Source organism: Zosterops lateralis (genome assembly GCF_965231275.1).
Source record: "Zosterops lateralis genome assembly, chromosome: 24".
NCBI lineage: Eukaryota > Metazoa > Chordata > Aves > Passeriformes > Zosteropidae > Zosterops > Zosterops lateralis.
The window spans coordinates 6743245-6765485 of NC_139784.1; the positions used below are offsets into that span (position 1 = coordinate 6743245).

Here is a 22241-nt window from a genome sequence, read left to right on the forward strand (position 1 = left end):
CAGAGCATTTCCTTTCCCAGAATGAAAGAGAACAGTGTCCGCAGGCAATTCTGGTGCTGGAGAGACTCAGAAAACACTGGAACTGCAGCATCACCACCAGCCATCTTCACCTGGGAAAGGACCGTGCAGAAAAGGAGGCAGGAGGTGAGGCATTGATTTAGAAGAATTAAAGACTGTAGTCAAAATAGATAGTGCTGAGATAATGTAGCCAGGACTTCCCTTCTGCTAACAGAAGCCAGACTGAAGAAACTGATAAATTAGGGAAGGAACTGATAAATCAGGGAAGGAACTGATAAATCAGGGAAGGAACTGATAAATCATGGAAAAAACTGATAAATCAGGGAACCTGTCAAACGAGGCTTTTGCATCCTGAATAATCAATAGACCCCATCAATTCAATACAATACAATACAATACAATCATAAATCAAACAGTCCTGGAAAAAAACAGGATTCAGCTGTCACGAACACTAAAGGTTAAAAAGTCAAGGGAGGAAGACCCGTCTTACTTCATCATTTTGGGACCCCACCCTATAAAAAAGACCACTGACCCATTTTAAAGAACAAACTACTCGTGTTTAATGGCTTTTTGGGCTAATTACCATACACAACAGGGAATGGGATGTACCAGAGTTATGAATATGCATTTGTAGTTTGTATATTCAATACTCCTGTACATAAAAGACCCTGTGATCGAGGTTGTTTCCACATGGTGTATTTACAAAGAGGAAAACAGGCTGGGAAGAAGAGGAGTGTTTGGCTAGTTGAGTTCTGGTTGCACTTTCTGAAGGAGCAGAGAGAAGATTTTGATATTGGTGGTTTCTTCTGTAGAAGCCGACTGAGTAGGTTTGAAGTAGATATTTTATATTCTTGCGGGTTATTTTATCTCCTCAGAGGGTTCTGAGCTAAAGCAGCACAGTGATAGCTGTTGAGATAACCTCCTCAGGCCTTCCACTAGATCATGCTTGGTCCACTGGACCGGGTTGAGTTGTGTATATTTGAGCAGCGTGGTCAGAATTTTTTTGTTTGGTTCTTACTGAAGCCCCTGGCAAAGCTTACAGCGGCATTGAGAGGATGGGAATGGGCTTGAGATGTTCCAAATCCTGCTTTGTGTCACGGTGACTCTGGACCATTAAGTCTCTTCGTCAAGGTATTTGGTGACAACTATTAAAAGTCAGAAAATTACAGTAAGTCCTCGTCCTCTAACCTTGAATCACTCTGGAAGGAAAATATTTTTCTTGATGCTTCCTGACCATAACCCAACATTTCCTCTTCACATGGGAAGTGCAGGACCCAAAGCAGCTGGTGAATAAACAACAAGTGATATGAGATAGAGGAGGGAGGGTGAACAGACAGGTTGTATTCAGAATTATTAAACATAGGATGGTAATCAGAGTGTGAAGACATGAGAGAAGCGAGGGCTGGGGACCGCCAGGTACCGTAACAACACGACAGCAACAGCTCCTGCCCAGAAACAGCTGGAGAAAATGTGCTAAATAGGTGAGTTTGTAGATTTTGATAAACGTGATTAAGATGCTGAAAAGTGCAATCCTTCATGAATAGGTCAGAACTATTTTTAAACAGAAAATAAAGTGGGAGCTCCTTATAATTTACATATAAAAGCAGGAGTCTGGTCTTGTTAAGAGCAGAATGTGGATGTCATCTAGATTTAACACACACGGTGGGTTTATTTTAAGGCACATGTGATAAGCAAAAAGATCTTAAAGTATGGTCAGTTTTCTGATTTTTTTTCGTTATTCTGTTGAGGTCTGGATGCTTTCCCATAGTTATTTAGAGTGACGATCATGAAGAAGCTGTTGCCAACTTAAAATATGGTAGAGTGGATGCTTTTTTTTTTCCTCAACAGTTTAATACTGTTGAAAATCAGCCAAGACGTATCTAATTCTGGTAGTGTTATGTTGTATGGTTTTATTTGTGGAATTCATGATTTATCAATGGTCTGCATTCCTGTGTAATGAACTGTGTAAGTGCAGTCATGATGTATGGTAACATATGATTCAGATCTTGGTTTTAATTAGAGAATATGAGATTAAGGAGACAAACTCCTCGTCAAGATGGAAACACAAGACTTATTTTCCAAATTAATCCCCAGTAAAAATTAGGTCAGTCATAGTTACATGACAATAATTTAAAGAATGTCGTCATTTTCTTCATCTGTGATTTGTTACGTCACGGACATCATTAAAACACACATTTTGCTTAAAAATTAATTCGGACAAGTTAGAACTTGAATCAAGATTATTTTTAGTCAGTACGTATTTTGTTTCCAACATGTATATATGTGCAAAGAATTTAAACTGTGATTTGATTTTAGACTACCATCCAAGCTTACTCAGTTTATCAGATGAATACCAGCTGGTGCATCTGACAGCCAAAACTAGAAAAATAACCTCGTTTAAAGATGGAAATCCCTATTCATGAGACCATTTCAGAGCCTTTGCTTTCCAGCAGGACTGGTTGAGCAGCATGTTCTGATCATTGGGGTAGTTTTTTTCTTTTCAAAGACAGATGGTCATTGTGTTTAATGTCTGTGTATTAATGTTCTGTTGATAAAAGTATGAGTAAGTTGCTAATTTCTCTGGGAAAATACAATTAAACTGATGAGATCTGGATATGTGCGACCTGTGCTGTGTTTGGTCGAGAAGCTTCAGATTCAATTAGCTTTGCAAAATTATGTGAATTTTTACCTGCTTGCTTGGGCTGAGGGGAAGAAAGTTCCTTTGTTTATTCCAGGATGAGTAGAAAACTAGTCTTACTTCAGCCTTTTATTTGAATGTTTCTCAGTACTAATGTTCAATATTTTCAAACATAGCATGGGTGGTATTCAGCTCAAGATATCTCAAGAGACTTCTCCAACTTGTTGCTCTGAAATCAAACATTCTGCTATGATTTCAGACTATATAGTCAAGTTGCCGTGGATAGCAGCTGTTCTGGTTTCTGCCTCGAATCTTAAAGCTTTAAATCTTTTTTTTTTCTTTCTTCATTGATTTTGGCCTAACATGAAAATATTACAGCTACAATCTGTGTTGCTGCGGGTGAAAGTATTCATTCCTTACAGACAATTTTCTGTATTAGGGCAACAGGAAAGTGCTGAATTCTGACAGCTGAAAGTGTCAACAATATGGGGATTATTTTTTTTCATAAACCATTTTTACCTGTTTCAGTAATTCCTGTATTAGTTAGGAGCCCCTCTCTTGGGCAGTCACTCAGCTGCCTCTGATTTCTTTTTTTTTTTTTTTTTTTTTCTGTGCATTCATGCATTAGGATATTTGAAAATTGTGTTAATTTTTGTGCCACATATTTATGGGTTTAACAGAATATAAGAAAAGCTCTAAGAAATATTTGAATATGGATGTGAAGGATGTTAGAGGGGTGGCAAATGTGCAGCTTTTTGCTGTTTTACACTTCAGTTGTTTTAACACATTTTTCTGCAGAGGAGCTCAGTGGTTATTACCTACCAGAGGACTATAAGCAAGAAATTATTTGGAACTGCAGGATGACTAGTTTGTGTCTGAGTTACTTAACTACCTCTTCTCCTGAGTGTGTAGTTTTTAAGTGTTTGCTTACTTGGCTTTGTGACATTATTACCAACTTGTACTTTTTTAATAGCATATCTTTGTTCTCTTACTCTAGAAATGACATCGTGTCTGTTTATTCTCAACTCTCTGAGCAGCTCTGGCCGGGAGAGCTTCATTCAGAAATTATCTGAAGCAGTGAAAAGGTCCCAAACACAGAAAATTCTCAAAAACTGTTTAAATTGGATGATTTCTGTTACAGTGATGGATGTGAACGAAGCGATGGATGCACTGAACAGTAAACGTGCTGTAAGAAATGTACAGTTCAATTGATTCTGTTCAGGGCTGACAATTGTTCAGAAGAAAAGGAATCCAGTGGAAGGATCCATGGGCAAAGGGTGTTTTCCTGCTTTTCTGTATCACAGGAGGGCCTTGTGACACTCAGTGGGTTTTCTTTCTGTTTTTGTTGTTCCTCATGTAAATTACCCAACTCTGTTGGCAAAAATATTCATTATATGGGGAATATGGGGAATATTGGGAATATTCCTATTCCATGTCACGTTTCGCATTTGCAAACCTGGATGGCAATTTGGAGTTGAGAGCTGGCAATTTCTACCTTGATTTTATGGGAAAAAAATCCCACAGGAGTCTGAAGACCACAGCAGTTCAGCAGTTGGCAAGACAGTGCCCAGCAGGGACTGTGGTACCAGTTAAGATGTTGGACCGTTCCCTTCTCCCTCCCAAGTCTAACAGAACGTGGGAAAACAATGCTGATATAATCAAAAGGAGTATTTTTATAATATATTTTTTTTTTAAATACTGTGACTTAGAACCATGTCACAGTCCAGAGGTTTAACCCTCCAAACTTATCATTATCTTCAGAAACCCTGACTGAATGTTGCCTCTGATTGAACCGCGCCAGTTGGTGATTTGTGTGTTTAATCAAAGAGGGAATGATTCTAAAAGAGATTCCCCGCCACCAAAGCTGTTTGTATATTAGTCTCTAAATGTATTTGCTGTAGCACAACGTGTCAGAATTTATAACCTTCATACGGTTCAATAGCAGAATTTACAATTATTATTAGAGGGTTAAAGACATTTAAAGAATAAAAGCACTTTAATGACAGTTTTTATTGACAACGCCGCTAATATCTGCTGCATTCACATAAAGATTTCTAATGTAATCCTGGGAGCAGATAAAAGCTCAGTGCAAAGCAGATTCATTGGAGTTCCTGAGCAGATGATGGTTTATAAGTGCTTGTCTGCAGCTCAGGCCATTCCTGCTCTTTGTTTTACACATTAAGAGCTGTATTAGGAAGATAGATGGCAGCAAACTGAAACATTTATAAGGAATTATTTCTAGTTATTCTATTAATGCCTTCTGCTTTCCAAAAAATTGTAACATTGCCGCTTTTGAAAGAAAAAAATTACTCACTCACTCACCTGAGGTGTTGGCAAGTACCCAGATTTGGACCGTTGAAAAGAATTGTGGAGAATGCCAAATATATATTTTACAATGTGGTCTTTTTTTTTTTATTATTTTTTTGTTTTTTGTTTTTTGTTTTTTGTTTTTTGTTTTGTTTTGTTTTTGTTTTTGTTTTTTTGTGTGTATGTTTTGTTTTGTTTTTGTTTGTGTGTGTGTGTGGTTTGTTTTTGTTTTTGTTTTTTTGTTTGGTTTTTTTGGTTTTTTTTGGGTTTTTTTTTTACAGGGAACTCTTTCTGCCCAGTATCTGATCTAACCCTGCCCTCCTTCCGCTTAAGTCCATTCCCCCCCTTGTCCTGTCACTCCATGCCTTTATGAAAACTCCAGAGTTGTTGAGTTGTTTCTCCAGAGAAACGAATAAAACTGAAAGCAGGGAGGCAATAGGCAGCTCTGAGAAATAAAATAAAGTTTTTGATGAATTTATGGAATGCTTTACAATTTTACATTCAGAATTATTAATCTAAGATCATAGGGGGAGGCGCAATTACTTCTCAGTATCCTCTTGCAAGAGGACAAAAAACCTGACTGATGCAATTGAATGCTTATTCTACTTTGTTTATAACTTTCAAATACAAAATGGGCCTCAATTTGCTTTGATTCTTTTTGTTTTTTTTGTCGGATGACAAACGAGCTACGTCTGTATTTCCTTCTCCTTGCTGGTTGTCAAATGAGATTTCCGAAACAATAGATTGGTGAAGTCTGTGATACGATATCGTCAGCACAAATAAAACACAGGCTGGGAATAAAAATAGCTGCTCTGATCTTTTTCAGTAAGTGGCAAGATACGTTTCTTGTGGATTTTCATTGATGAACTTCATGTAGATGATGACAGAGAGAAGGGCCAAGTCCTGAACCCTTGATTTAATGCTGGATTCCTCTTGGGAGTTATGTTTATGTAAGGAATGAGTTTGAAAAAAAAAAAAACACAGCGGGGAGGTTTTAGGATTTTAGGAGGAGAACTTGATGGGATGAAGGGAAATACATTTGTTAATTTGTGTACTGTATGATGCGTGTCAAGGGGCGCTTTATCTGCTTTTCTTCTCTCTTTATAAAATGGTGAGAAAGAAGAGTCAAGTGACCAAAATTAGTATTGATTAACAGTGATTTTAAAGCAGGAACATTCACTTTTTAAATGTAAGGATGAAGAGTGGGGTCTGCCTGGTGCTTACACAGCAATACTCTGGAAAAATTCTGGGTTTATTCTGGGGATGGAATTATTGTAGCTCCGTGTGTGCGTCTGGACAGGGCGCTGAGAAGATGCCACTAAATTCTCTTGTGTTTCTTTATGTCTTTCAGGACTTGGAGTGAATGGAGGAGGACACTTTTTGCTAGAGATTTAACTTGTCAAAAGATATCAAGGTAGGAGAATTTTTTTTTCTTCCTACAATCCCATGTGTTCTTTGCACAGTGATTGAATTGTTTAAACAGAGTTACAGTTGTCTTCTGTTGTTTCGTTGTTAATGTGTGATCACCTGAAATTGGAACAAGGGCACTGTCTTTCTGTAATAGTTTTACCAATTCTTGACCTGATTGTATTTGAGAAAAAGATGTAAGAGCATTCACATATTAGTGTTTGATCATTCTCTTTTCCTGCTGGAGGTAGGAATAGAAAGAGAATGAATGTAATAAAGCAATATGTGGGCTTTCATGTTATTTCTTGACTTCATTCTAACTGCTAACTAAAATATTGATTATTTTTTGTAATGTGTAATAATGACACTGCATTCTATAAAAATGTACTTTGGTATTTTAATTTTTCAAGGTCGGGGGTTTTTTTTAATATAAAATACAAAATATTCCACGTTCTGAGAAAATCTCCAGTGCTTGCCAGTGGATTGCCTGTCTCCAGTTTCATGTTAAATATTATTGCGACTTGAGCCAGTTTGCAGAAAAGGCTCACAGCAGCTCCTTAATTAGGTCTGCATTTTGAGATGTATATTTGATTATATAAAAATTAAAAAATAATTACAGTTTCCTTTAATCTCTTGAAATAGATGAGTGCTATAACATTTTCTGACTTTATACATTGCCCATTTTTTTGTTGTTGTCATTTTCTGTTGTACCAGTTAATCTTCAAAAGTAATTTCTGATTGATAGGAGACTCAAGCAGAATGTCCAGCATGGGGGCTGCTGTGATTTTTTGAGTGACAAGTTTTTTGGAATGCTCCATGTCACAGCCAAAAAGTCGAAATGCAAGAAGCTCTTTGCATTTCAGTCTTGTGGTGGTTTGGGGCAGAATCAGAATGATGGATCCTGGCACAGTGAAGTTTGTTGATTCAGCACAGGAACTGTTGGAGTGAGTCCAGAGGAGGCACCAGGATGATCACAGGGGTGGAGCAGCTCTGCTGTGAGGAAAGGCTCAGAGAGTTGGGATTGTTCAGAAAACAGAGGGCTCGGGGTGACCTTGAAGCAGCATTTCAACACCTGAAAGAAGCCTGCAAGAAAAATGGAGAGAGAGAGACTATTTACATGGGCCTGGAGAGACGGGACAAGGAGGAATGGCTTCAGTGACAGAGAGTAGGTTTGATTAGATAAGAGGAAGAAATTGTTCCCTGTGAGGATGGCCAGGCCCTGGCACAGTTGCCCAGAGCAGCTGTGGCTGCCCCTGGATCCCTGCAAGTGTTCAAGGCCAGGTTGGACATTGGGGCTTGGAGCATCCCGGGATTGTGGAAAGTCTCCCTGCCTGTGGTAAGGAGTGGGACCTTTAAGGTCCATTTCAGTCATGGCCATTCTATGATTCCAGCTGTAGGAAGTGCCCTAAAATTCCTTTCAAGACAGTTTAGCAAGACTCAGCTTGTGCAGAACTGTGCCACATTTTATTTCAAGCTTAAATACCTCTTCACATGGTTGTTGATGGAGGCAGCTGCTCGTAATATTTAAAGCCAAAGCAATAATTTTTAACTGTTACAAGCAACATAGAAGACACTAAAAGCACCACGAGTGAATTGATGAAAGTGAAGCGTAGAGGGCAGTTTACCCAGGAAAAAAAAAGAAAAATGCCTTGGGAAACCCCATTCTTAGTGCCATAAGCAGAAGGCTGATCGACGTGCTCTCTATGCTAGTCGTTACCAGAAAGTTCTCCGTTCTCCCTGTTATCACAGGTTGATTTTTGGCGCAAGAATTGTAATATTCTTAATTGCTTTTCCCCACTGGACCCTTCCCTCAGACCCCACCCACACTGGGGTGTATAACTACCCCTCTCTGCCCCCAAACTCCACCTTTGCCCTCGTGCCTTTTGCCCCTTGTATCGCTTTGTTCCGTTTGGTCCAACACAATGGATGCCTTATTGTTTGTTATTTTTGTATTATTAAAAGTACTTTTTGGACAACTAGATCGAAGCTATCTCTCTCCAATTAAGTTGCCATCGGGCTGAGTCCCAAGGAAACTCAGAGGGGTCTGATAGTCTATGCCAGAGCCCAGGAAGTTTCAGTGAGTTGATGGCATTTCTGACTTTTGGTTGGTAACCATTTTTTCTCCAAGGCTGGATAATTATGACATTGTATATAGAGAATGGAAGCATCCTTTGGGAATTCAGTCTGTAACATTAATCTAGAATTAGAAACCAGGTTATGCAAAATGACAAAGCCTGGTTCAAAATTAAATTTCCTGAATTTCAAGGTCATCACGTTTTCATGTTGAGGAGAGAACTGACTTTTGACTTTCTCCTAGTGAGTGATTGCATTCATTCTGCAGTGTTTCCGATCTTGTTTCAAATAGGCATTAAATGTCTTAAATAAATACTTAAATAAAAAAGTATTGCTGGAGAAATCTTTTTCCCAGAAAAGTAAATTCAAATGCTGACTGAAAAGTTACGGTTAGGAAGTCTGTTTAGTTGGTGTTCTGTGGCTGGCAGGGTTATCTGATGAGGATTGTTACTGTTTGGAGAGTAGTGAGTTTCTCTGGATTCAGAATGAGTCATAAGCTGTCTGTCAGTGCAGTCTTTCTCTGAGGGCAGCCGTGCTTTTATTCTCCTTAGTCCTTACTAAAGTATGACTGTGTTCCAGACAAAAGGAGAAACCATCTCCTGTTGGCAGAGAAGGGGAAGCTTGAGCCTGGGATTGAGCATTGCACCTTCCTGGTGGTGTCCTTCTGCCTCTGGAAATGCTGCTTTCCAAGCACAGCGACAAAATGAGCTGTTCCTCTGCTGAGTTCTGTGGGTTTCCATAATAATACAGTGCTTGTCTCCTTCCTCTCAGGCTGTAACTGTATAAAAATTACCTCTGAGCATAAATGCCACAGACTTCAAGTGAACATAATGATCAGAGACTCATCAAGAAATTTGTCTGGCCACATTCACCTCAGGGCTATTGTTGGGAACTTTCACAAACAAGGAAGTACTACTTTGTTATGCTCTCAGAATTGCTTTTTAACTGGAGCATTAACAGCTGCCTCATTTGATAAAATAAAAGCAGGGATTGAGGTTCCAACCTCCTGCTTCCTTGTGAAATGTTACACTGACCTGCTGCACACGTTTTTTCTAGTGGGAACACCGTTAAGTGTTTAACAGGTGTATTTTATGTATTTCCATCAAAGATAGTTGGAGAAGCAAAGACAGTGGGGTTATATCAGGAGGACAGGAGAGAGCACAAGTGCAGGGGCTCCAGGATAAATTATGGGAGTCAGTGCAGGATCTGTAGGAAAGGCAGTCCAGAAATCTCCCAAGTATTTTGTTTTAAGAGCGTTGGACAGATTGGCTTCATGTCAGGCCCCCCGTGATAGTTATTAGTGGTCAGGCTTTTGTGGAGAAACAGAAGATCAAACAATTAATTTTGTTGTTCTAAAGCCTATTAGAGAACTCTGTTTAATAAACTCTTAATTGCTTAAAGACCTCTAGTTGGTAGGGTTTAGTGCTTTTAATACCTTTGTTGTTTTTCCTATTTCCAAATAATCCTAGAAGTTCTTGGCAAGCTTGCTAGGTCTTGACAGTGCTGTTTTCATTCCTAAAGTTCCTGGAAATATTTAATCTCTAAATTCTGCTCCTGTGTGTTTAAATGTGCACCGACTAAGCCTACGAATACACGTTTCCTTTGACTTCAGCATTGTTGTAATCAGTTATTCCCACCCCTGTGGTGGTGAGTCAGAGTGTTCTGGGAGTCAGAGTTTAATGGATTTGGTTATTACAGAGTTCGTGGAGTTTCTGCCACTTCCTGACAGTTCTCAGTGATGACTGTGGCCATCCCAGTCCTCCTGTGAGCATTGAAGTATTGCTTAGGCATTCTTTAATCCTTGTCATCAGGCTGTCCCTCAAAACATCCTTTGGAATTTCAGGGCGATTTAAAATAAGAGTTCAGGTCAAACTTTGAATAATTAATTTGAGGAGCTAGAGGAGTTTCAGTCTGGCAGCAGTTACAGGCAAATGTGGAACACATCTGTGTACAATGCCCGTTACAGGGGTGGAGTAAATGCTTCAAAGTCAAGCCCCGTTGTGTGTTTGGTTTTTATTTTTCAATTTATTTCATCGTGTGATAATTAGTTTTATAAATCTGTCACTTGAGTCAGAAAAAGCTGCATCATCCTTGTATGTTTACTGGGGCTCGGGATGTGTGTACTCTGATCTGCTGCCCTGGAATGCTGGTGTCTCTCAGCAGATAATAATCATATTAAAAGGACTTTCAGTAGCTTTAAATATACATGGAAAGCTCTTTGAACTGGACATTATTGTATTATTAGACTTGAAAATATCAGACACGTGAAGAAGCGCAAGATGGCATTTACTGAGCATCCTCCAAGAGGAACCAAATATTGCTACAGGAAAAAAAAAAAATCATTATTTATTTTTTACGAGATGAATGTGTTAACCTTGTAACTATGGAATATCATGTGTACAATAGAAAGAAAAATTGTCGTTTATTGTATGTACGGATCAAACACTCTTTACAATTCTTTTGGTCTGGTTTGAACTGCTTTTGTCGTAGGTGTTTTGATGCTTTGCATGCTTTAATAAGTGGCTGTTCCCCAGCACAGGCTGTCAGTGTGCCTGGTGATCCCAGACACTCTTTTATCTTCAGCGATACTCAGACAACCTTCCCCCCACCCCCCGAGACATCTACAGCAATAAAAATATAAGGATAATGTTTCCGTGTGATTTTTTTTTGCATCACTTACTCTGGATTTGAGTGACTTGTCTCCTCATGACAATTTATTCAACTTGCAGGAGAATTTGACAGTCAACCAGCCCAGGAGCCGCGGTTGGTGTCAGCAGGATTGATTTTTCTGAGCAACAGGAAGGGCAGCAGCTCCTTCTGATGGGTTTGGCTTTAGTAGTGATGGGAAATGGAGGCAGTTTGCTAAATGCTGTGTCTTTCCCCCTTCTGTGTGATGATAAATTATTTGGCAAAATAGGTTGGCTCTACCAGCAGCGCTGGAATTGTGTTGTCCTGGAAATAAAGCCTGGATAACTGAAAGTAAACTGAACGGTAGGCTTTATGTGGATGTTGTTGTTAGGAATTGTATTGGCAAAAATGGCTTTTCGTCATTTTATCTTGGTTATAGCTCTTCTTTACCTCTTCTCCACAATGGCTTCCTGTCATCCAAATGAGAGTGTTGATTTTGTGTCTGTTGTTCTGCTCTCTGCAGTGTTTGCAATAAACCAAGTGGAACAGGATCGCCATGTTTCGAAACAGTCTCAAGATGCTTCTGACAGGAGGGAAGTCAAACCGCAAAAACAGGTCCAGCGGTAAGTGATTGTCACCTCCTCGTGCATGTGGAATACTGGCACTTCTACAACCATTCCTTTTATGGGTGTTTTGGTCTTAGCAGGACTTTCTTCTTCTTAATGAGCAGATGTACTCAGTTGATGATCTTACAGACTCCAGACGTCGTTATAATTCATTTTAATATTGTGCCGCACTTTTAATTTGAAACTCTTATGTATATTTATTTTAAAATGTATGTAAACCATCATCTGGTTTTATTGGGGACGTAAGATGCAGGGAAAACCAAATGAGAGTTCTACATAATCTTGCAGTAAACAAGCATTAAGGTTCACGTTTCATTTATGGAAAGTAAGAAAATTTTTTCTTTCTTTTGAAATGTCTGTCAAAACTTGTGGCGGTGAAACCTGCTTAATTACAGCCAAAACTTGTGAGAGCAGCAGCAATTTCTTCTAAGCTTTTATTTTTAAACAGGAGGGGGAGAGAGGTATGGAAATAGTTGAAATTAAAGGAGAAATTGCCTAAATTTTGTCATCACTTATGTTAATTTTGTTTTTCCACCTTCTCAGGAAAGGAGTTTACAGTTAGTATTGGTTCATGTGGCTTGGCCTGTTTTATCCGTGACAGAGATTGGGGGAGATTGTAGCTGTAAAACAAAACATTGCAAAAATATTGATAAGCTTTAAAAACATTGTTATTTAACTTCCGTAGTCCTTTCCAAAAAACTGAGTGTTGGCAGGATAACAGCTTTTAATTAGATCTTTCGTTTTGAATTTTAAAGCCATCTGGCAATACATCTTAAATATTTTGGGATACAGCGTCTATTTGTGCTTATGCATCTGCGTTAATGTGGATATTTACGTTACGGATGTTCATATGGATGTTCCTTGAGAAACCAGAGATGAGGATGAGGATGTGCTGGTAAAGGCAGTGGTAAAACAGGCTCTTTTCCCTTGGTTTAAGGAAGTTGTTTTGTGTTTTTCTAACGCTGCCAGAATTTGGCCATTGTTAATATACAAGTCCTTTGATGATACCTTTAGAAAACTGTACATAAACAAATCACCTTAAGTGGTGATTTTTATACAGAGCCCTCTCTTTGGCAGATGTGCTGCTAACAGGCCGGAGTATTCCTTTTGGCTTATCTCCCAGAATAGAAGCAATATTAAGGATTTTGTATATGCCAAGCTCTGCAAATATGTGTTTCTTCTTTCATGAATGAAAAAATGTCAGTTCTGAAGTACCAAGATTTGACAGTCTTGATTTTTGGGCAAAGCAGAAGAAGAGATGGGTTTTTTTATTCATATATTGAAAACTAATATGACGGAATTGAATGGATGAGGTTCTCTCTAATGCCTAGTGAACTTTACTGTACATTTAATTTACTGCCATTCTGCCCTTGAAATAAGTTGCTCTATTGAGAAGTTCTGTTTGGCATTCTTCAGGGCAAGAGAGGGAATGGGAAAATGAGATGATCAGGTTTGTTATATTGTTTGTGACTTAAGTGGCAAACATCCCTCCATAATATTCTTTCACATTGTTGTTAGTCTTCCAAACTCTTACATGACATTAGATGAATTCAATGACGCCTAGATTTTTTTTTAAGATAAATGTATTTAAGTCTGTATTTCTTTGTGACACAGTAAGGAAAAAAAATAAAAAATCAGTTAATCTTCTGTGTACATTTCTGTGTTGCATGCAGTGCTGTAAGCCTGAAACTTGCTATTTTTATTTGCTTTGCAGTTCTGGCAAACTACAAATTTGGTACTTTAAAAGCAGATTTAAAAGGACAGAATTTACCTAATAATACACATTTTCACATGGTCAGTGCTGTCCTTCAGTGTTGTCTTCACTGGTGGGTTTTGTCTTGGCAGTTTCTGTAGGGACATAGGTGGGACACTGGTGGGTTTTGGATTTCCTCTTATTCAAGCACTCTAAAAAAATTATGTGTTTATCGAAATTAAAAATTTTTTTGTTTATCATTAACATGATTTAGAATGCTAGTAAGAAGCTGGAAATTAAACTTCCGTGATGGTTTTGGTGTTCTGATTTGTCTCACGACCTCAGAGCTATACACTCATCTCTGAGAACTGTGAACAAACTCATAATCCTGAGATCCATTTTGGGAAAATCATCTGCTGGAGGTTTCAGGTGTGCCACGTACTGAATCTGAGCCTTGGTGGGTTGGTGACAGTCCACTTAGATGTCTCTGTGAAATTGCACTGTCTTTTCATTTCCTGGACTCCAGTCATTTTGCATCCCAGTGTGGGAATAAACCTTTGAAGCAGGGTTAAAGGTGTTGCCTTCTTTACTTGTGGAATCCAAAGGTGCACACTGGCCTTTGAAATTCCTGTGCTTTGCTGTGTCTTTCATTTGCAGTACCACTTGACAAACAGGAGCAGTGGAGTCAAGCTAATGATTCCTAGATGTGTTGTGGGTTTGGTAATTATTCATGATTAAAAGAACACTGGTAGTGATAGCAGTAAAATGCCTTCCTAATTTTCCTCCTTTAGAAACTGGTGAGTGACTTCTCTGAGAACTGTGGTTAACATTTATTTTGCCTCAGCCAGGGTGGGTTTTCCCCCTTTGCTGCTTGATGATGTTGTGATTTGGGAACACACAAAATATCTACGAAAGAAGAATTCAGTTACGTGCATCTTAATGTACAATTACGTACAGTAGTGCCAGTTAAATTAATTTCTACTGCAGCATTTCAGCCTGTGTAATCTCCTGTGATTAATTCTGGATGTCTGGGTGTCCTTTCAGAGCTCCAGTGCTGGGGTTTCACACTGAGTGCTCTGGACACGTGTGTGGACATACTTCATGTCTTGTCTTAAGAAAAAATTCTACTCTTGACTCAAGAGCACTCAGGGTGGTTTCCAGTAATGCCTTGAGGACACAATATGCCTGCAACAGTCTTTTGATTAGGTTGGGTTTTCTCCTGATCTAAATGGATATTCCACAAAGCTGCCAGATAGCAGCATCTGTGCTGCTGAAATGGCATCTCAGTATAGTTGCAGATTACCTTTGTTTTTCCAGTAAACTAACTCAGAGATGCACAGACATAGAAGCTTTCTGAGTCATTTATATCCAGAGCTATATAATTTAAGATGTGTTTGTTTTCAAGTGTAAAAGGACTATGTTTTTCTCCATCCTGTTATTCCTTCTAGATGAAGATCCAGCAGGATTGTTGTGGCCAGAGCCCTGTGGCCAAGGCTACCAGCTGTATTAACCTGCAGCTAGGCAAACCTGCTTCTGCTGCTTGGAGGAGATGTTTGTGGCTTTTTCCTCCCCTAATTCAGTTCTTCCAGGGCAGTTCTCTTCTCTGAATCCAGAGACTGTGAGGTTCGCTCTTGTTTTCACTTGTTTTTATCAAGGACCTGCCTCGTACCTGCAGTTTTCTTGCTTGTATTAATCATTCATTGGTCTGGATATATATTGAAGTAGTGTGCATCAAATCAGTGCACTTGTATTCATTCCAGTATCCTGTTAGGAAAATAAATCCATATAATGGATCCAGTCATTCCAGCTATTACAGTTGTCCTTGCTCTTTTCTGAGCAGATGAACTATTTCCCTCTTACATTATCACATTAAATTAATGCCGCTGTAAGAGTTCGGATTCCCTTTAGAAACTGGTAAAATTCAGCTGCAAAAATGCACGTTTTGTTTGGGTTTGTGTTTCCCTTCACTTTGAGGGGAGTAAAGCCCAAGAATTTGTACTGTTTATTTCTGACAGAGGCCGAGATAAATGTAACAGTAAACAAAACCAGGAAAAAAAAAACAAACCAAAGCAAAAAAACTCCCAAACAAACAAAGAACTCCCCCCCACACACAGAAAAAAAAAAACCAAAATAAGTACTCTAAAATCTGAGTATCTGAGTTGTGTGTAATCCTTATGCCAAAGGGTCTGATTTTCCCTTCTGAGTTAGTTAGGAATTACATCTTGCTTGTTCTTAACTATAAAATGCACAATTTTTATCTGGAGTTTCCCAGCCAGGAGCCTGCCTGTCATTCAGAATATTTTTGGTGCAGGGTTTTTAAAAAAACCTCTTCTTTCCTGGTTCACAGAAGACCCAATTACTTCTCACTTGCAATGTATTTATAGGGCTTTTTGGAACCTGCCACTTTATATTTTAATTCTGGGACTGAAAGGGCCCCTGTCAAATGCTCTTCTCATTCGATTCCTGCCTTCCCAAGATAAAAGGCATTTCTGTGGAGGTCTCATTTCTTCTTGGCCACATCTCTGTGCAGTTTCTCATCTCTCTCCTCTCTTGTGGAGGAGGATAAATCTGAGGATAATTTTTTAACCCAGCGGAGTTTGAGGGTCACAATTGCTTTTCCAATTTAATTTCTGAAAGAAATTGCTGAGTGATGAGATCTCCAGCTGGTTGATCCTATGGATGTCGGGTAACTTAATTTAAGAAAAGTGTTAGAGACATTAAAAGACCCATCATGTACTATGGTCCTGAATACTGTATCCACATCTTTGAGGTATTCCAAACAGAAATGCGGATCCTGTTCTTCCACAAAGATGGTTGGTTTTTCATAAATAAATCCATTTTTAAACAAGGCTTGAGTATGTTGACAAATCCTCTGACCGCGGTAAAATTTGTCCTTGAGTTTGTTTTGAGCATGAACCTGACCTTTCCTGGAAGTTGTTTTGCATTTATGTAATTCAGGGTTTTCTTTCTGAAGAAGGCAGGGTATCAGTAAGATGTGTATGTACACAGGCACGCTGTTTGCTTCCCAGTATTCTGATTTATTTGATCAAAATATGTCTTGTTCACGTACCAAACTTCTCTTCCCAGACAAATACAAGATGTTTGGACAATGAAGCTTCTGCTTCTCTCCTGCACTACTATTGCAGAGGGAATTTCAGCAGCTTCTATTAGAATAAATGCATTTATTTCCTTCTGATTCACAAATACCAGACAAGATTTTCACGTGTGTGACCATCACCAACTTGTGCAGAGCCAGAAGGGCCCCCTGAGCCTCCTTTTGTCCAGGCTGAGCCCCTTCCCCAACTCCCTGAGCCCCTCCTGGTGCTCCAGGCCCTTCCCCAGGGACACAGGACTCCTGTTTTGGATACATGTTGGATTTTGTGGCATCACTCCCATTTACTGGCAGGTTTGTGATGAAGTATTGCTGCTTTACTGGGGCTGAGCCAGTAGAGGGAGCAGCAGGAGTTTTTCCATCAAATCCCACCGAAATTCCTGTGCTGATGTGCAAAAAGAGATGAAGTTGTATCTTCCCACATCAAATGACCTCGTCTTCTCATATTCAACATAAAAAAATGTATTCTCATATACCATTCGAAGAGAATGTGCACACTAGTTTCAAAAGGAAATAATACCAATTTCAGGCGTTTATTCAGCCAAACTGTTGGGAAAGTGGAATGTCCTTCCTCAGAATGATATCTGTAATAGTTTAAAAATCCAGTCAAATCTTTTAAGAAAATAATGCTTATTTCAGATAATTCAGCATTTTTGTCTGGAAAATCAGTAAGAAATCACTGATACTTCGAATAACTTAGGGGTTCTCTCCTGGAAGAGGCCTGGCCCCAGGAACAAACTTAGATTCCTTCCCTTAAAGCAGGATTTAAACAAAATCTTTAATCTAATCTATTAAAACGGATTTTCGGAATTTTGTACAAGCAATCTAAAAGTAACGTTTCTCACAATTCTAGAAACTTACTAAGCATTGACTGTTTCTAAATAAATAAATAGTTTTAGAAATACTCAACACACGCATGTTGATTTTGCCATTTCGCCATTTTTACCTCAGCATGCCGAATATATAATACGTTTTCTTGCCATCAGAACTTGACCCGTTAACCAAAATAAGCAACATCTTCCTGTGCAGGGAAGAGAATTAAAACGGAGAAAAGTCTTAAGCTAAATATAGCATCAGAGAATCCCAGATGGTTTGGGTGGGAAGGGACCTTAAAGCCCACCCAGTGTCACCCCTGTCATGGCAGGGACACCTCCCACTGTCCCCAGGGTGCTCCAAGCCCCAGTGTCCACCCTGGCCTTGTGTGGGGTGGGTTGATGAGCACTGATGGTTATCCTTTGCTGATATGTTATGTGTTTAAGTTTAATAGTTCATGCCTTGTTACCCCTTATTCTTCCTATTCTTAAGACCAAATGGCAGTTACCTGTCAATCTTATTGTTTACATGGCGCCTCCTCCTGCCAGTCAACCAGAGACCTCTCCCAGTGTCTGGAAGCTTGCAGTATTAACCTGAATAATGCAAAACCATCCCCCTAAATAGCAAACACAGACAAATGTTATCTAAATAAGAGTACTGCATCCAGCTCTGGGGTCCCCAAGGGACATGAAACAGCTGGGATGAGTCCAGAGGAGGTGACTCAATTGATTTCAGACATGCCTGAAATCCCTCTGCTCTGGAGCAAGGCTGGGAGAGCAGGGGTTGTTCAGCTTGGAGAAGAGAAGCTCCAGGGAGACCTTAGAGCCCCTTCCAGTGTCTAAAGAGGCTTCAGGAGAGCTGGAGAGGGGCTTGATACAAAGGCCTGAAATGACGGGATGAGGGGGAATGGCTTCCCACTGCCAGAGGGCAGGGCTGGATGGGATAGTGGGAAGGAACTGCTCCCTGGGAGGGTGGGCAGGCCCTGGCACAGGTGCCCAGAGCAGCTGTGGCTGTCCCTGGATCCCTGTAAGTGTCCAATGTGGCAGTGGGTTGATGAGCACTGATGGTTATCCTTTGCTGATGTGTTATGTGTTAATGTTGAATAGTTCATGCCTTGTTACCCCTTATTCTTCCTATTCTCAAGACCAAATGGCAGTTACCTGTCAATCTTATTGTTTACGTGGCACCAGCTCCTGCCAGTCACCAGAGACCTCTCCCAGTGTCTGGAAGCTTCTAAGAAGAGTCCTGGGTGATTGGCTGGAGCCAGGGTTTCCCCCTCCTACAAGTTAAATTCTGTACCCTGAATTCCTGTCATTGGTCCCCATGCTCTGCTGTCCCACGTGTTCTTTTTCCCCCTTTAAAAACTGAACCCTTCAGGCGCTCGAGGTCTCTCCGTCTCTCCTGCTCTCCATCTCTCAATCCTGGAGCCTCGGCCCTGGGCTTGGAATAAAACCTCAGTTGCTGTTTCATCGGAGGGTCCCGTCTCTCATTTCATCTGCGCCTCAGCAGTGGCTGTTTCACTGACTCAGAGACCCCCAAGTTGTGGCGGTGCCAGGGCTGGCCGGAGCCAGCAACACCAGGAAAACCACAGCAGCCTTGGACACTGCCAGGGATGGGGCAGCCACAGCTGCTCTGGGCACCCTGTGCCAGGCTCTGACCACACTCTGCAGTTTCCTAAATTTTCAGAAGAAGGAAGGGATCATATGGAGCAGGATATGAGGCTGAATACTAATTCTGTGGTTATAAACAGTTGGGTACCAGCTGGAGATGTTCCTGTTCACTCCTATCTGTGGTAGGAGCATTCCCAGACAAAATGAAACAAACCCCACTCTACTTAGTGTCTGTTACCCAGCTCCATTTACATCACACTCTCCTCAATAGAATTAATCCCTGTTAGTCTTGACGTGCCTTTACTTAAATCTCCACCCAAGAATGTGAGATTTTTCCATATCACGTTTTTCCCCAGTTCCTAAAGATAAATATTATATATATTCACTGTTGCTTGTCCCTGGGAACTGTTCGTGCAGATCTTTGCAGTTGTTTATTATATTGACAGATGTTGAATCCATATTGATCCATTTTAGGATTATATTCCAGGTATGACTAATGCTTTTATTTTTGAGGGATTTTTAGGGTCGGCACTCTATATGTGAAGTGATTTTTTTTTTTTCCCAATATATGCGTTCCACTTGTTTCACATGAAGCATTTCTTGGCTGCAGGAAGTACCTGTGCCAGGCGTGAGGGATGACTCTGCAATTCCATCATTAAATTCTCTTTTTGGAGTTGCAGTTGCCTTTCCTTTTTCCTTCTTTTCCTTAAGGAAGAGTAAATATCTATAACTTGCTAATACTTTTAATGGAAAATCCTTTTCTTTGTGGGGGGATTGACTTTTAAGCTGCACCTTTTTCAGGAGTTTGTCCTCTTCAGCCTCTTCTGCTGCTCGCACAAACTTCTCCTCTCAGCATGTCTGTGAGGACTATTTTTTTTAGTATCAGATATATTTTTAGATAAGTCATGGATAATTTTTGCTAGAGCTTCCATCTATAACTGACCTATTTGAAGGAATTGTGGAAATTTTTGCTGCAAGATCTTTCTGAAGCAGGAGGATTTATGTTTCCTTTTATGTAATTTTCTTTTTGAGGATGGGATCAGTATAGAAGCCGACCCATATTCTCTAAGCAAACAAAACCCCCTCAAAACCTAAGCAAGTTACGGACATAATTTTATTAGCAGCTTTGATAAAGTGTCCAGATGTCAGCAGAACATACTTTTTGTCATCTAAATAGGTTTTAAAATTAACAAATGAAATACACTGTATAATTTCCAAATATTATTAGCAACACAATTTTTACTCCATATATTTTTGTAATGATGTCATCTTCCCACATCAAAATAAAAAAAAAAGGAAGGATTGTTGGGTTTGATTTACATTCTCAGTATAGGTGTCTCTGGGTGAAAGTGTCACTTGATGTTATTAGAAACAAAGGTGCCACATTCAGAAATACAGAATTGCACCCCAGATTAGAAGTACATGCTTTTTTTGCTTTTTTTCCAGTGACAAATAACAGCTTCTGAGATGATGAAGGTACAGATCTGTGTAACTGCTATCTGGACTTACTTAGGATTCATTCTGCTCAAGAATAACTCAGATGCTGGTGTATATTATTACTGATTTACTATACACGCCAGGGAAAATCCCCATTTTACTTGTGTCTGAAATTCCTGGGCAGGAATGCTGCTGACAATGTCTCTTTTAGGAACAGGCCTTAGTAAATTTATTATGACAAGGGTGTTTTCTTGCTGCGTTTTTTGTTCAAGCCGCCAACATAGTGGGACCTTAATGGAATGGAGCTGGGGAAGGGTCTGGAGCCCCAGGAGGGGCTGAGGGAGCTGGGGAAGGGTCTGGAGCCCCAGGAGGGGCTGAGGGAGCTGGGGAAGGGGCTGGAGCCCCCCAGGAGGGGCTGAGGGAGCTGGGAAGGGTCTGGAGAATTCCTGAGGGAGCTGGGGAAGGGTCTGGAGCCCCCCAGGAGGGGCTGAGGGAGCTGGGAAGGGTCTGGAGCCCCCCAGGAGGGGCTGAGGGAGCTGGGGAAGGGGCTGGAGCCCCCCAGGAGGGGCTGAGGGAGCTGGGGAAGGGGCTGGAGCCCCCCAGGAGGGGCTGAGGGAGCTGGGGAAGGGTCTGGAGAATTCCTGAGAGAGCTGGGGAAGGGTCTGGAGCCCCCCAGGAGGGGCTGAGGGAGCTGGGAAGGGTCTGGAGCCCCCCAGGAGGGGCTGAGGGAGCTGGGAAGGGTCTGGAGCCCCCCAGGAGGGGCTGAGGGAGCTGGGGAAGGGGCTGGAGCCCCAGGAGGGGCTGAGGGAGCTGGGGAAGGGGCTGGAGCCCCCCAGGAGGGGCTGAGGGAGCTGGGGAAGGGTCTGGAGCCCCCCAGGAGGGGCTGAGGGAGCTGGGGAAGGGGCTGGAGCCCCAGGAGGGGCTGAGGGAGCTGGGGAAGGGTCTGGAGAATCCCTGAGGGAGCTGGGGAAGGGGCTGGTGCCCCCCAGGAGGGGCTGAGGGAGCTGGGGAAGGGTCTGGAGCCCCCCAGGAGGGGCTGAGGGAGCTGGGAAGGGGCTGAGCCTGGAGAAAAGGAGGCTCAGGGGGGACCTTGTGGCTCTGCACAAGTCCCTGCCAGGAGGGGACAGCCAGGGGGATTGGACCCTGCTCCCAGGGAACAGGGACAGGAGGACAGAGAATGGCCTCAGGCTGGGCCAGGGGAGGCTCAGGGTGGCCATCAGCAGGAATTTCTTCTCAAAAAGGTTTCTTAAACATTGGCAAGGGCTGCCCAGGGAGCTGGTGGTGTCCCCATCCCTGGAAGGGTCCAAAGAGCGACTGGACGTGGCACTCAGTGCTCTGGGCTGGGTGACAAGGTGGGGATCAGTCGTGCCTTGGACTTGATGATCTTGCAGGTCTTTTCCCACTTTAATGATCCTGTGCTAAAGGATTCAACGTGTTGGAAAGTGATTGGGGAGCTGGATTTTAATGATACGGTGATGAATAACCTAGGTCTGTGCTAGAGTTCCATCAGTAAAAATATTCTACCCTCAACACCCACAACCATTCCTGCATACCTCCCCTGCACCCTGAAACTCCCACCAGGGAGTTATTTTTCATGGGGGTAGATGTTTTATTCCATTAGTAATTTAATGCGGTTCTGTAATATTTTTTAATTATCATAATAATTTATATCATAGTGATTTTAATCATAACACTGCAATAATGCTATTTCTAACCCATAATATCAGTTTTTAACCACAATAATAATTTTACAGCAACAACAACAATAGTAATAGTTTTATAATAGAATTAATCATATCATAATAATAATTAGCGATGGTGGCGCATATTGTTTTCTGAGGCAGAAAAATACTAACAAATTAAATAATCAGAAAGGACT

At 40.9% G+C, this 22241-nt stretch overlaps 1 protein-coding gene across 1 annotated transcript in view; it reads left to right on the top strand.

The window, feature by feature from the left end:
- The first annotated feature begins 11615 nt into the window (after positions 1 to 11615).
- Positions 11616 to 22241, top strand: part of TANC2 (tetratricopeptide repeat, ankyrin repeat and coiled-coil containing 2) — a 124549-nt gene continuing 113923 nt past the window's right edge. The window contains exon 1 of the mRNA XM_083877449.1: positions 11616 to 11694. Within this exon, the coding sequence (XP_083733575.1) occupies positions 11628 to 11694 (67 nt within the window). The 5' untranslated portion in view covers positions 11616 to 11627. The remainder of the gene's footprint in view (positions 11695 to 22241) is intronic.